Genomic DNA, 13405 nt, shown 5'->3' on the forward strand with positions numbered 1-13405 from the left:
GATTTACTAATTTAGTTGGGCGTCTGAACCAATGCAGTGTAGAGAAATATGGCGCAGTTAGAATGAAAAACGTAAACGTCAGATTTTATGCTATGTGTTTTTGCACTGGTACACATTTGCACCAATGCTGCTCAACAGTCTTTCCAGAAAATTTGTAAAGAGTCTTTATGTAAACCTAATATTAATCCTCATTAAAAGGTATGGGAACGTCTTGCCTGGCGTCTTGCTGTGAGTAAATAATGAATCTCTGGAGCTGGAGTTGTCCCTACATAAACTTGCGCTGCTGTGCTGGTGTATCCAACCTATATTTAAAGCAGAATTAACTTTTTATCATTGATAAATACAGAATAGCAAGTATTCTGTCTTTGGGTGTATTTTCAAGTCCCAGCAGCATATTTCATTTCCCAGCATTACCAAATCAATATGCTCAAGCAGTTGGTTGGTTTTAGCCTTATTTTGTGACCACTAGTGCATATATATATGTACACTGGGAAGCATCTGAACTGTGCATACTACATTCCCTTGGGACTGCAATTGGAACTGGACAGATAATGGAATGAACTTATGTAAGAGAAACCAGCTGTGGACTTATTGTGCCTTGAAAAAGTCCCTGGCTGGTGAGTTGATCATTTATATGCAGTATGTTTAAACAAACAGTGATGGAAACACTCCAGTGGAAATGGTGATGGTTTGCCCATGAAACTTGAATACCACTGCTCTGAAGTACAATTGCTCCAAAGGATGATGCAGCCTTGCAAGTAGGGTTGCCACCTTTTCTGGAAAAAAATACCGGCCTTTCTAAATATTTATCTTTTTTCCCTATTAATAACATTGGGATCAGACATCATTTCACCACCAGGCCAGTGAAATACCAGCCAGATGGCAACCCTACTTGCAAGGAGTGGAGAGATGGAATGTTTATGTTAAGTACTTTACACAGTTAGTATTAATGACATCCTTTACTTACATACATCTCAGATATGTAGGCTTTCTATATACAAGGAGAACTGTTATAATGTGCTCATGACTTACATCATGGACATGCGGTCTCCACATATAGCAGGAAAATCATTGCAGCATGTCGGTTTGTCATATGTATGAACGTGTCCACACTGGATTGTGTGTACCAACTAAATGAACTGCTAATTTCTGTTAGTTCTTAATTTGTAACTTCTATGCCAATGGTGAACATTTTAGCATGTATATATATATACATATATTTTTTTTTATGTTACTGTTCCTTTAAGGGTACATTACTATTCACTTTGTGAATATGTGTTTTTATGGAGGTTTTATATCACGTGTACCTTAGTGGATGGGTGCAAAATGCAATTTACTGACCAGATGCAATTGATTAATAATCCCTAAATTGGCATGTGTACAATAGAAAAAAAACAAACAGTTTTTTTTTTTCATTAGTGGAGGATCGTGAGAATTCAAAACAATATTAATAATATAATATATTAATAAATAACTAATATTAATATATTAATAAAGATGGTTGAATACCTCTGGTACATTTGTGAATTTGTGTCTCTATAACGTATGAGGTTTTCAGAGAGTAAAAGCCAACAATTATCTAAATCTGAACATTATTCGGAGATTTCATCTAACAGCACAGTATTCTTGCATTGCCTGCCACACAATTCTTCACACTGTGCCTCCACTGCGCAAACATACAATGCAGAGTCGGTCACACGTGTGGCTGGTATATAAAGAACGCTGCTGCTTTGTTGTTGCTGGAGTTCAGCTGTGAATCTTCCTTCTGTTTTATTTCCATCATTATATATTTGAATTAGTAAATCCAGCTTCTCTCCTGGATACTGACGATACCACATTAGACTGCGAAAGTTGCTCTCCTTGTAAGTACAAGGCACAGATGCTTTATCCCCTTCCACCACATATACTGGCTGAGAAGATTCACATGTTCCATCTGTTTAGTGGAAATGAATGAAAAAGAAAAGTTATTGAATGAAGGCACTGCAGGAGTCCATAATCATAGCAAAGAACAAAAATAAACCTTTAGAGGTGAATGTAATGCAGCAAGAGGCTCAGATTGAAACAATACTCAATCAATGTTCTATTTTACCATTCTAATACTTCAACAGCAGACGCTAAACATTACAAATATGTACCCAGGGAAACTTACAGTTGGTAGAGGTCAGCACAATGAAGACTGAAATCCAACAACAGTCCATTATTTGTATACAACAAAACAAGAAATAATCTGGAGGGTTCTCTTATGACTGAAACATAAAATAAGTCTATTGGAGGCAGGTGGTGCTCTTATCTCACCCAGTCTGCAAAGAAGTAGCATGTGACCTTAACCACATCCCATACTCATCTCAGCACCACGAACTGTAACATACAATACATGGTTGCAGCAGAACTCAGATAAACTAATTAAGTCAATTAAACTATTACCTTAAATATATTAATATTGTTGTTGCTGTGTAAGGAATTTGTTATCATTGTGTAAGTTTAAGGAAATTCTCAGCTTAATGAATTAAGGACGTTCATTCACCTGTATAACCAGATAATAAAGTCATAAAATCAAAATTATTATAGCAATTATTAAAAATTTGAAGTCTGTTAACTCTCATTCCTACATTGCAGCCCTTCACCACTTTATTTGCCACTTAACCCCTTCTGTTTCACTTGTTTTAGATGGATTTTGCATTACCCAAAATATTTATTTATAATTGCAGCTATAATGTAGAGTTGCTTTGAAATTCCTGATTAAAAAAAGGTCCTCCATTTTTTTTGCTTAGTGAAAGAATTTGTCATTTTAAGCACTATTTTATCTGGCTACACATTTGCTGCACTCCTGACTCTGACTCCTGAAACAACGTTGCAAGCCAGCAGATAAAACACATGGAGGAGACCTGTCCACTGCTGCATTGTAAGAGTCAGACCCAGAAAACAGAAAGGGATAAACAAATACTGCTTTCAACAGCAAGCATCTTTACAAATAACTTACAAGAAATTGTAATTTCAGTATACGGGTATGGGATCCTTTATCCAGAATTACGGAAGTCTGTCTCCCACAGACTCCGTTTATCCAAATAATACAACGTTTTAAAAATGTAGATTTATGGTATGATGATAGGAAGATCCCTTATCCAGGTCCAGGTCCCAAGCATTCTGGATAACATGTCCCATACCTGTATTACAATTACATTTTGGGTGGAGGACCACTTTAAAACATGCAATTTAAAATGAAACCATTAAAAGCTACTCCTTCTCTTAATAATACTCAGGGGGTTATTTATTAAAGTTTGATTATTTTCTGGTCATAGTTTTAAAGGGGGAAAACACCATTTTTTGTAGAAAAAACACTATCATTTTTAGAGATTTATTAAACCCCTAAGGTTTTTGGCGACAAATCCGAAAGAATATTACAATTCAGATATTTTCACGATTTTAACAAGTCTTTTCCTGCGCAAGAAAGGAAATGTATTGATAAATAGGGGAGGTAAGTCCGTGCGTATTTGATCGCAGTGGTTTTCAGAAAATAGTGAGAAGATTTCAGATTTTGACAAATAACCCCCTCAATGTAAGACTGATGTCTGCAAAAACATGCAAATAATTTAGCTAATCTAAACAGTTCTGTTTTCTGCCAAAAATTGCCATGTACAAGTACTGCTTTTTATCACAGAGGAAAAGCAAATCAAGAACAAAAAAAACAAGATTTGTTTGTCCAAAGAGAGAGCAGACTGGAGATTTATGAATAAAGAATATCTGGATATTATAACCCATACAATTAATCTAGTAATTGTAATCTTCATACTACAATTTTTTATTACTTTTTATATAATCTAAAGTTAATATACATTTAAAAAGGGATATTTATGAAATTCAGAAAAAAAGAAAGGAACTACCTGCCAAAATAGCAGGACATTCAAGCCATCCTGTATAAGGCAAAGTTATATTAAAGGAATTGTTCAGTGTAAAAATAAAAACTGGGTAAATAGATAGTATGTGCAAAATAAAAATATTTCTAATATAGTTAGTTAGCCAAAAATGTAATGTATAAAGGCTGGAGCAACTAACATAGTAGTCAGAACACTACTTCCTGTTTTTCAGCTCTCTTACTTTCCACTAATTGATTTCCAGGCAGTAATCAATCAGTGACTTGCGGGGAGGCCACTCACTCCAGCCTTTATACATTACATTTTTGACTAACTAACTATATTGAAAACATTTTTATTTTGTGCAGCCTATCTATTTACCCAGTTTTTATTTTAACACAGAACTGTTCCTTTAAAAAAAAAGCTATTTAAGTGCAGTGTAATTGGATGTATGGAATAAAAAGCAGATATTTTATTCAGTAATAGAGTATTCATAAAGTTCCCACTGGGCCGGTCATAACATACTACCGTAAAGGATGAGTAATAAAATGCTCACATAAGGCACTTAGTTTTTAGTACAAGTATGGAATCCCTTATCTGGAAACCCGTTATCCAGAAAGCTCAGAATTACGGAATGGGCGTCTCCCATAGACTTCATTTCATCCAAATAATCCAAATTTTTAAAAAGGATTTCCTTTTTCTCTGTAATAATAAAACAGTACCTTGTACATGATCCAAAATTAGATAACATTTATCCTTATTGGAAGCAGAACCAGCCTGTTCAGTTAATTTAATGTTTACATGATTTTCTAGTAGACTTAAGGTATGAAGGTAAGGTATCCAAATTACAGAAAGATTTGTTATCCGGAAAGGCCCTGGTAACGAGCATTCTGAATAACAGCCCATACCTGTATAATAATCCACAAATATCAAGCTTTAATTGCTCATTTAATTGGGTAGGTGTAAGTGTAAGATCTAAGGGGTGAAAAATTGTAATACGGTAAGATTGCTTTATTTTGAGTCAGAAATTCTGCTGAATTCTAGGTTACTATTATATTGCAATGTTAAGTTTTACTTTGTTCTTTCAAATTGACTCTGATCAGAAGAGCTCACTACTATTTGAATGTTTAAAGAGATTAGATAAATATTGCTATTGGAGCTTGCTTACACAAGAATTCAGTTTGAGCCACCATGTTCTTCTGATATATGCCACATACATTTTCTGTACATTTATTTCCTACGGATATCATTGATAAGAATTTACAACAGATCTGAACACTAAAGTGACACCTAGTGGTACAGTATTATATTCTGTATTTATGTTATATAACACATAAAAGTGCACGTGACATTGGTACAGGTATGAGACCCGTTATGCAGAATTCTCAGGACCCAGAGTTTTCCTGATAAGAGATTGTTCTGTAATTTGTATCTCCATACCTTAAAAACAATATATAGCTTACAGATGCAGCCAATTAAAAATGTCAGTCTCTTAGATAATTTCTTGCCGACCCCTTCACAGTCTCTCAACTGTATATAAGTCCAAAATCAAGCGTATATATATTCCCAAGGGGATATGTATAAGAAGAGATCAGCGCCTGTGGCAACAGAAATTAAAAACAAGCATAGCGTAATAAGTTCAAAAATATGTAATGTCACCCCGTGCATACACTGAATATTAAACACGTGTTTTCTCCCCTTTTCCCTTCAGATGACTGTTAATGGGGGGGTGGTGAGGTAGCAATAAAGGTGATGGGAAGACGATGACTTTCCTGTGAATCGAAAATATATTCCAGGGGTGAAGTGCCTCCACCTTCTATATAAAATGCCTACTTACAAACCACTGCCGTGGTATTATGCATATAACGAGAAACTCTTTCTGGTCCCTCCTTCGGGTTATGACGCTCCTTCCAGGTCTCAGGCAAGGGATAAAACCAGTGATAGTGTAATACCGTTTTTTTATTAAAAACAAATTAAAAACAATTAAAAATGTTACACTTACATTTACCCTAGCGGGTTTTTGCGCATTCAGTCCAATAAAAAGTCCATATGGGGTCCCGAGGGGTAGTTCTGTTTACTCACTCCAAACTCCCTCGTGGTGCCTTACTTCTGGGCCCCAAACTGTGCCTAACGCGTTTCGCTGTATGTAATCAGCTTCCTCAGAATTATATATAACACATAAAAGTGCACATGACATTGGTACAGGTATGAGACCCATTATGCAGAATTCTCAGGACCCAGAGTTTTCCTGATAAGAGATTGTCCTGTAATTTGTATCTCCATACCTTAAAGTGGACCTGACACCCAGACACAAAAATCTGTATAATAAAAGTCCTTTTCAAATTAAACATGAAATCCAATTTCTATTTTTCATTAAAGCATTCATAGCTGTTGTAAGCTCATTTAAAAGTCTCAGCTGTCAATCATGGGCATAGAGGCGGGGCAGACAATTACTTTCACTTTCCATTCAGTACTTCTTAGATGTCACTGCTCTCCCTACATTCCCCCATTCACTTTACCATTTAATTGTGTAGCCAGTGCATGGGGATGGACATCAGGTCCCCCATTCTGGTGCACAAATAAGATTCTGAGATGATACAAGACTTGTCTTAATAACAGTGTCCACAAAATGGCTCCTGCCTGCTTGCTATAATTTTGAATTCCCAGACTGAAGGAAACAAGATTCAAATAATTTATATAGTGTAATTAAAGTTAATTTTGCTTGACTGATGTGATAAAATAGGATTTTGAAGAATTATTTTGGGTGACTAGTCCCCTGTAAGTGTACTAAAAATCATTTAAACATTAATTCAACCCAAAAGGATTGTTTTGCATTCAATAAGGATTAATTATGTCTTAGCTGGATCAAGTACAAGACACTGTTTTATTGTTATAGAGAAAAAGGAAGTCACTTTTAATAAAATGTAATTATTTGATTAAAATGGAGTCTATGGGAGATGGCCTTCCTTTAATTTGGAATTCAATTTGACCGGTTTCCGGATAACATATCCCAAACCTGTAATTGAGTAAAGCTCAGCTATATAAATTTTTCATAACACAGTAACATATATACTGTATATTTAAATCGAGAAAGGGTACAACCCTTCACTAGCATATTTAAAAAGTTTTTCCAGATCAAGGCAAAAAAATGGACCTGAGTCTGTCACAGAGGGACGAAAAGCAGTATTCTATAATGATAAAAGGACCAGTCCCTTGACCACAATACTACAAAGTGTCGACAGCCAGCTCTGTACTTTTGCCCTGCTCTAGATGCAGAAATATCACAGTCTGACAAACATAAGCACTACCTTTATATCCCTTATACCTGGATACAGTATTTTAATATTAGTTCACTGACTTTAATACCAGTTGAGTGGCATTTTTGTACTACAGCCGTAGGTTACACTGTATCATCAAATTGCAAAAAGCTATGTTCTTTAGGTGGATTTTACACATAAAGCCAGCAGATGGAGCCCTTAAGTAAAAAGTTAAAGAGTATAATAAAACTGAAATCGTGAAAGAGCAAATAGATTTTTTTATATTTCAGTTTGAAATCTGATATGGGGCTAAACATGTTAGTCTCCTATGTGCCCCCTAGTCATGTGACTCTGCTCTGATAAACTTTAGTCACTCTTTACTGCACTGAAAATTGGAGCGTTATCACCCCCCTCCCTTCCCAGGACCCATTGGGACTTTACTTACATTGAGTAGGAGAAACAATAGCTTACTGTATCTGAAAACAAAATGAGCTGAGATGGCTGCCCCCTCACCAATATTACAACTATAAAAAAAACACTTGTTGTTTCAGAAGAATAACATTTTATTTGCAGTGTAATTTAGAAATAAAACTACACCATAAAAATCATGACAGAATCCCTTTAACATTTGTAAATGGGCTGCTGGAGCTTCATCCAATCAGGCTTTTACAATCCAACCCAGCCCACTCTGATCTGGTGAGCAGAGGTTGGGTTTAGTGATGTGCATGGCAGGTTTTACCTGACCTTCGTCCTACCATAACCCGCCCTCCCTCCACCTGTGCCCACGACTTCCAGGTTCCTTTTATATACCTGCCCCACAAATGACGTCACAAAAAGGGGCGTGTCCATAAAAAGATGGAAGTCGGCAGACCAGCAGTGCAAAATGGAGAGCGGGGAGAGCATGAAGAAGAGCTCAACCCGGAACCGCCTGCCACCCGCAACTGGAGGTGCGAGGTGGCCTGAACCACCCGACCTGTGGGTATCAGGCCGGCCCGCACATCACTAGTTGGGTTGATAGGGGTCAGAAGCAGGCAAAAGTGCATAGAGAGAAAGAGCTGGCTGCACATCAGATGGGAGCAGTGTTGGTTCAGGATCGGCAGGCTGTAAAAGTTAAAAATTAAGTACATAGGATAGCTATGGAGTTTTCTGCTCAGATAAAATGTTTTTTTTGAAGATTCCAGTGTAGCCATTCTGTGAAGTTGAATCCCCAGTCCCCAGCCAGGGGCCAAAGAGGGAGGACGGGAACAGCAAGGGCAGGGAGCCAGGGCCCATCCAGTTTTTTCCAGGTGTCCTGCCGACCCAGCCTGACCCTGGCCCCAGCTGATATAAGATATAAAAGTTTCCCTGCCGGAGCTGCAGAGGGCATTGGGGTCACATAGAAGAAGCAAAAACCAGCCGTGCACGTAACAAGAACTCATTTTCCTTAATACTACTGCTTATGGGTTCTTTGCTGTGTTTGCTTGGAGTTTTTATTTGGGCCAAGGAAAATGTACTTATTGCTCCTGATCACCATTTTCTAGTTCTCACATCTTTGATGCATGCATTATTATACTAAAAATTTTGAGCTTCCTATTCTGCCAAGTAATTGTTGATGGACATAAATTCCCAGAAATACCACCAAGGATTATGGACACAGAGGACCACATGCTGATCAGCCCTGATCCAAAGTATGATAATAGACAGTTCTTAGGTTTACTACACTCAGTAGGTCCTTTATGCCAGTTTTTTTAGTGCACTATAATGATATTGTGTAATGTAGCCCCATGTGCATGGAGATGGTTATGACTTTCCCAAAAAGTTATTTGCTCATAGCTATAATTAATTGTTACCCCAAGCTGCTTGGATTTATATGCAGGTGGCTAAGGACTGTGGCACATGTAGCGTATTGAACATTTTGTGGTTTCAGATAACAATGCAGCACCTTTGCATTGAAAAGGTCTGCCTATGGCAGACATAGGGATGAAGGGCAGGTACCACTCAAATGCGAATTTCAGCAATTAAAATTCCTTTTTCTCTATAATATTAAACATTAGATGTACTTGATCCCAACTAAGATATAATTTATCCTTATTGGAAGCAAAACCAGCATGTTGGGTTTATTTAATGTTTACATGATTTTATAGTAGACTGTAGGTATGAAGATCCAAATTACAGAAAGATCCGTTATCTGGAAAACTCCAGGTCCTGAGCATTCTTGATAACAGGTTCCATACAGAGCCGGATTTACATAGCAGACACTCCTAGGCCCACTGCCATTTATCGCCCGTGCCCCCCCCTTATTCATACAAATTTTCATAATTGGGACCGGAGCACAGGAAATTTACAATATTATTGTGTCTTCTGCGCATCACCAGTGTTTTTGAACCAATGTGGGTGTGGTTGTGCAGCATGCCGCCCCCTAAAATCCTGCCACACTAGGCCCGGGCCTTAGTGGCCTTTCCACAAATCCGGGCCTGGTTCCATACCTGTATTTCAGATAGCTTTGCAGTGTTTTGTGGGGGCATACTCTGCTGGGCTTCAGATGTTTTTAGCTAACCCTATGATGTAGGGAGTCTTATTTAATTGTGGCAATGTATAAGTATAGTCTTTGTGTATGAGTTTCTTGCATCTTCAAACCAATATATAAAAGACCACAATATACACACATTCATGTGGGCTGCTTTGCTTTTTTGCCAGGGCTGCTTTTTTTACTCAGTATCGCCTTGCATAGGATTTTTTTTTATTTATAAACTCACTTTATATTAAATATTCAACATATAAACAATTTCTTAGATCATGAAACAAAAATATCACACAAACCCACCCATATCCCAACAGCCCGCAGAGTCCTTCTCTTCTGTGCTTTGGCAACTTCCCATCAAACACATCAAATCAAAGGCCAGTTTGCAGTCTTGATTTGTCCATACAACCTTTCTTCCCCCACCACCAACCCAAATGAACATCCCAGAAAAGTCTTTCCTGGACCAACCTCCTCCAGTTTCCATCACCCAACAAAAATAAAAAACAAAACATCACATGTTCCTTCATATTCAGATCTGAATCAATTCTCCCAGGATACAGAAAGCTGCACCTTCTGCTTCTCGCCTTGCATAGGGGTACATCATTTACAAACATATTGATGCATCAGGTAATGAGGTCCCTGCTCACAGACTTACAGTCTATAGGCTGGTTTCAAGAATATATAAATGTACAAATCAGGAATATATAAATGTATATAAATGTACACATGTATTAAAGCATAAACGTGTTCATTGGTCAGTGTATTTGAGAGGATGAACGGTATTCTGCTTCATGATATAAGAACTCAGCAACAGAACTAAGCTCAAACACTCCTATAGATTGCTAAACCCACTGCAAACTGGGAAAAGGGATTTGGACAATCCCTGTTTGATGCTAAAATGAAAAATTCTAGCATGGAAAAGAAATGGTTTAGTTAATTATGTTAAGAAATTAAAGACCAGTCAACAAATTTGTTTAGCAGCTATACAAAGAAAAGGATAGATTTGCTTTTTATAATGATTAACTCAATACCTTCATATTATTGCAAGCAGAATGCAAATAAAGTATAAGTAGCAATATATCGTAAATATTATATATTCAAATATAAATGCATTGTCTTTTTTTAATGCGTTTTTTTTGCTATTTATCAAATAACATTTCACAAGTGTTTGCTTACACATGTAATCCCAAGAGAGATGGATGCAGAGAATGTTTTTACATAGTTCACAGTATATATGTATAACTTTATTTATAAAACAAAAGCTGGCTCTCGCACACCCAGTGTATAATGCGAAGTCCGGTGCTCAGTGGTAGAGGTTCGGCCACCTCACAATTGAATCAATACGAAAGAAATCCACGGCACACAGGCTGCTGCAAGCAAGGATCCCCTTGCACGTTTAATGCGGAAGTGAGCAACGTTTCGGGGTCACGCCCCTTTGTCAGGCTTGACAAAGGGGCGTGACCCCGAAACGTTGCTCACTTCCGCATTAAACGTGCAAGGGGATCCTTGCTTGCAGCAGCCTGTGTGCCGTGGATTTCTTTCGTATTAACTTTATTTATAAAACACTAGTTGCAATGACAATTCTGTACAATCTTTACTATATAGTATTAGCAAATAAAATGCACATTTAGAAGATTATGCGCATTATAAGATATGCATAAAAATTGCACCCAAACTCTGTTTTACTACATCTGCAATACTTTATATGTATACATATTTGCCATTTGGTCATTCTAATTATTGTAAGGACCCTATATTAATAAGATTCCAGGGAAAATTGTATTTTGGAGCTTTCTGCATAATGGGGTTCTGAATAGTGATGAGCCACTCTGTCCCTGCGAAAAAATAGTGAAAAGCATTGAAATCAATAGACTTTTTTTTTACACACGATTTTATTTTTTTAACGCATGGGACAATTTTTTCTCACTCCAAGTTAAAGTCAATAAACATTTTTCTTGGGGCAACTTTTTTGTCCCATCGCCTTTTTGGTCAAATGCATTAATGTCAATAGGTGTTTTTTCTTATGGCGACTTGTTTGTCTCTTTGACAATTTTGTCTTTTTTCACAGCTGTGGAAATAAAATGTACATCTGAAGGTTGGCTAGCAGAGCAGTTTTTATTCAGCAAGGAGCTGCTTTCTAGCACTGTGCCTGCAGAGCACACCAGTAGATGGCTGAGTCTGATACTTCCACCTGTTTGATAGACACAGTGCTAAGCTGCTTCTCTTTCTGCAGCCGAAATACAAATCTGTCTTCTTTAACCACTTCATCCTTTCTCAGGATTGTTAGATGCTGGAGTTTCTCCCCAGTCCCTTGCTTGTAAAACTGGAGGCCATAAAAAGTAGTTGTATATTCACATGTCATATTAAAAGTGCCTCCTGCCTCTACAGAAGCTGAATGAGGGAACTGGGTAACATCTTCTTTGCAGTTGACATCTGGAAAAAATAAATATAGTTTGAGAACATTGTAATCAGTATAGGTAGAACAGTGCCGATTAAATGGATTAATTGGATATATACTCATGCTATACTCAAGGAATAATGAGCCTCAGTCTGTGATTAAGGGATGCAGCTATTTCAGAAGTTAAATGATACTACATCTAGGGTAACTCTGGTGCAGCAAAATACTCTGCAGCTGTCTGTTAGTAATATGTTTACATAAAGCAACTCACAATAGAAACACATGATCTGCATGAAGACAATAGCCACTTGGTTCTGCATGGTGATCCAGTTTGAATACTGATGCCGGTGTGAATGGCAGGTCTACAGGCTCTGTTCTGTCTGTAGACAATAAAAATAAGAGGCACAGTCATAGCCTTTTGAATATTTTCTGCCTTTAAAGAGACAGAATAAGTCCCACCTACTAAACCATTATAGTAACCCCAGCCCTCACGCTTCCTGTAAATGCTGCAATTTAAGTTTACAAGCTGTTGTTATCTCTACTGAAAACTATCTCCCTGTTCTTTGACATTTGCCATTAAACCAGTAGCTCCTTTTGGCAGAAAACAAGTAAGGCTGTTCCTGTTGAGATGCTGTTTGTTTAAATAAAGACTTTTTAACTGCATCAACTTGGTTCTATTGGTCTGGTCTTGTGCCAGCCTGTATAACTCTGGGCTAACAGTTTCTACAACCTCCTCTAAGCTGAAAGTCCTGGGCCTCTGCACCTGGGCCCCTACATTATTCAGTGTGTTTGCCCCAGCAATCGTTATTGATCTTTCTTAAAGTATAATCTCCAATCAGCGCAGGAATCAGCACAATAAAACATACTTATCACAGTTGTTGTCGGCTTCTTTTAAATATTAGTGTAAACTTGTGATTCTGTGTTGCCAACATCCAATTATGATAAATATGTTTCAATGTTTGGGTAGCAATTCTTCCACTAGCATCAGTATCTATATTGTGCATCATTTTATTTTGTGTTTACTTTGTGTTTACAATGATGTATAGTAATGCTGATGTTCACCACACAAAGCTGTTCACTATATTGTAAGCAATTTGTACTCACTCCCCTTTTTAGCCACATCCGGATTCATCAGGCTTCTCTGTGATTGTGCACTTTGATAAAGACCTTTTTTGACATGCAAATCACTCCTTTATGTCCCTTTGGCCAACTATGCTTCCAGAACCGCTGGTTTATAGCAAAGATACAGCCTAATGGTTCAGAGCTATAGATCTAAACTTGCAGACAGCCTGTTTCGATCTTGTTATATCTCATCAGTGCAAGATATTGGAACATGGCTTCTGAGTTCAGACACCTCGCTTAAAATTGGCATGCAGCACCATCTAGTGAATTGAAGTTG

The 13405-nt window shown here is 37.4% G+C and overlaps 2 gene segments (V, D, J or C); both read right to left on the reverse strand.

The window, feature by feature from the left end:
• Nucleotides 1-1359: 1359 nt before the first annotated feature.
• LOC121398713 lies at nt 1360-2235 on the reverse strand. The segment is given in 2 exon segments: nt 1360-1933; nt 2150-2235. Coding segments are annotated over 2 exon segments (390 nt in total).
• A 9374-nt stretch (nt 2236-11609) lies between these two features.
• LOC121398714 lies at nt 11610-12477 on the reverse strand. The segment is given in 2 exon segments: nt 11610-12041; nt 12278-12477. Coding segments are annotated over 2 exon segments (345 nt in total).
• Nucleotides 12478-13405: the final 928 nt, after the last annotated feature.

The sequence above is a fragment of the Xenopus laevis genome, chromosome 1S (genome assembly GCF_017654675.1).
Source record: "Xenopus laevis strain J_2021 chromosome 1S, Xenopus_laevis_v10.1, whole genome shotgun sequence".
NCBI classification, from domain to species: Eukaryota; Metazoa; Chordata; class Amphibia; order Anura; family Pipidae; genus Xenopus; species Xenopus laevis.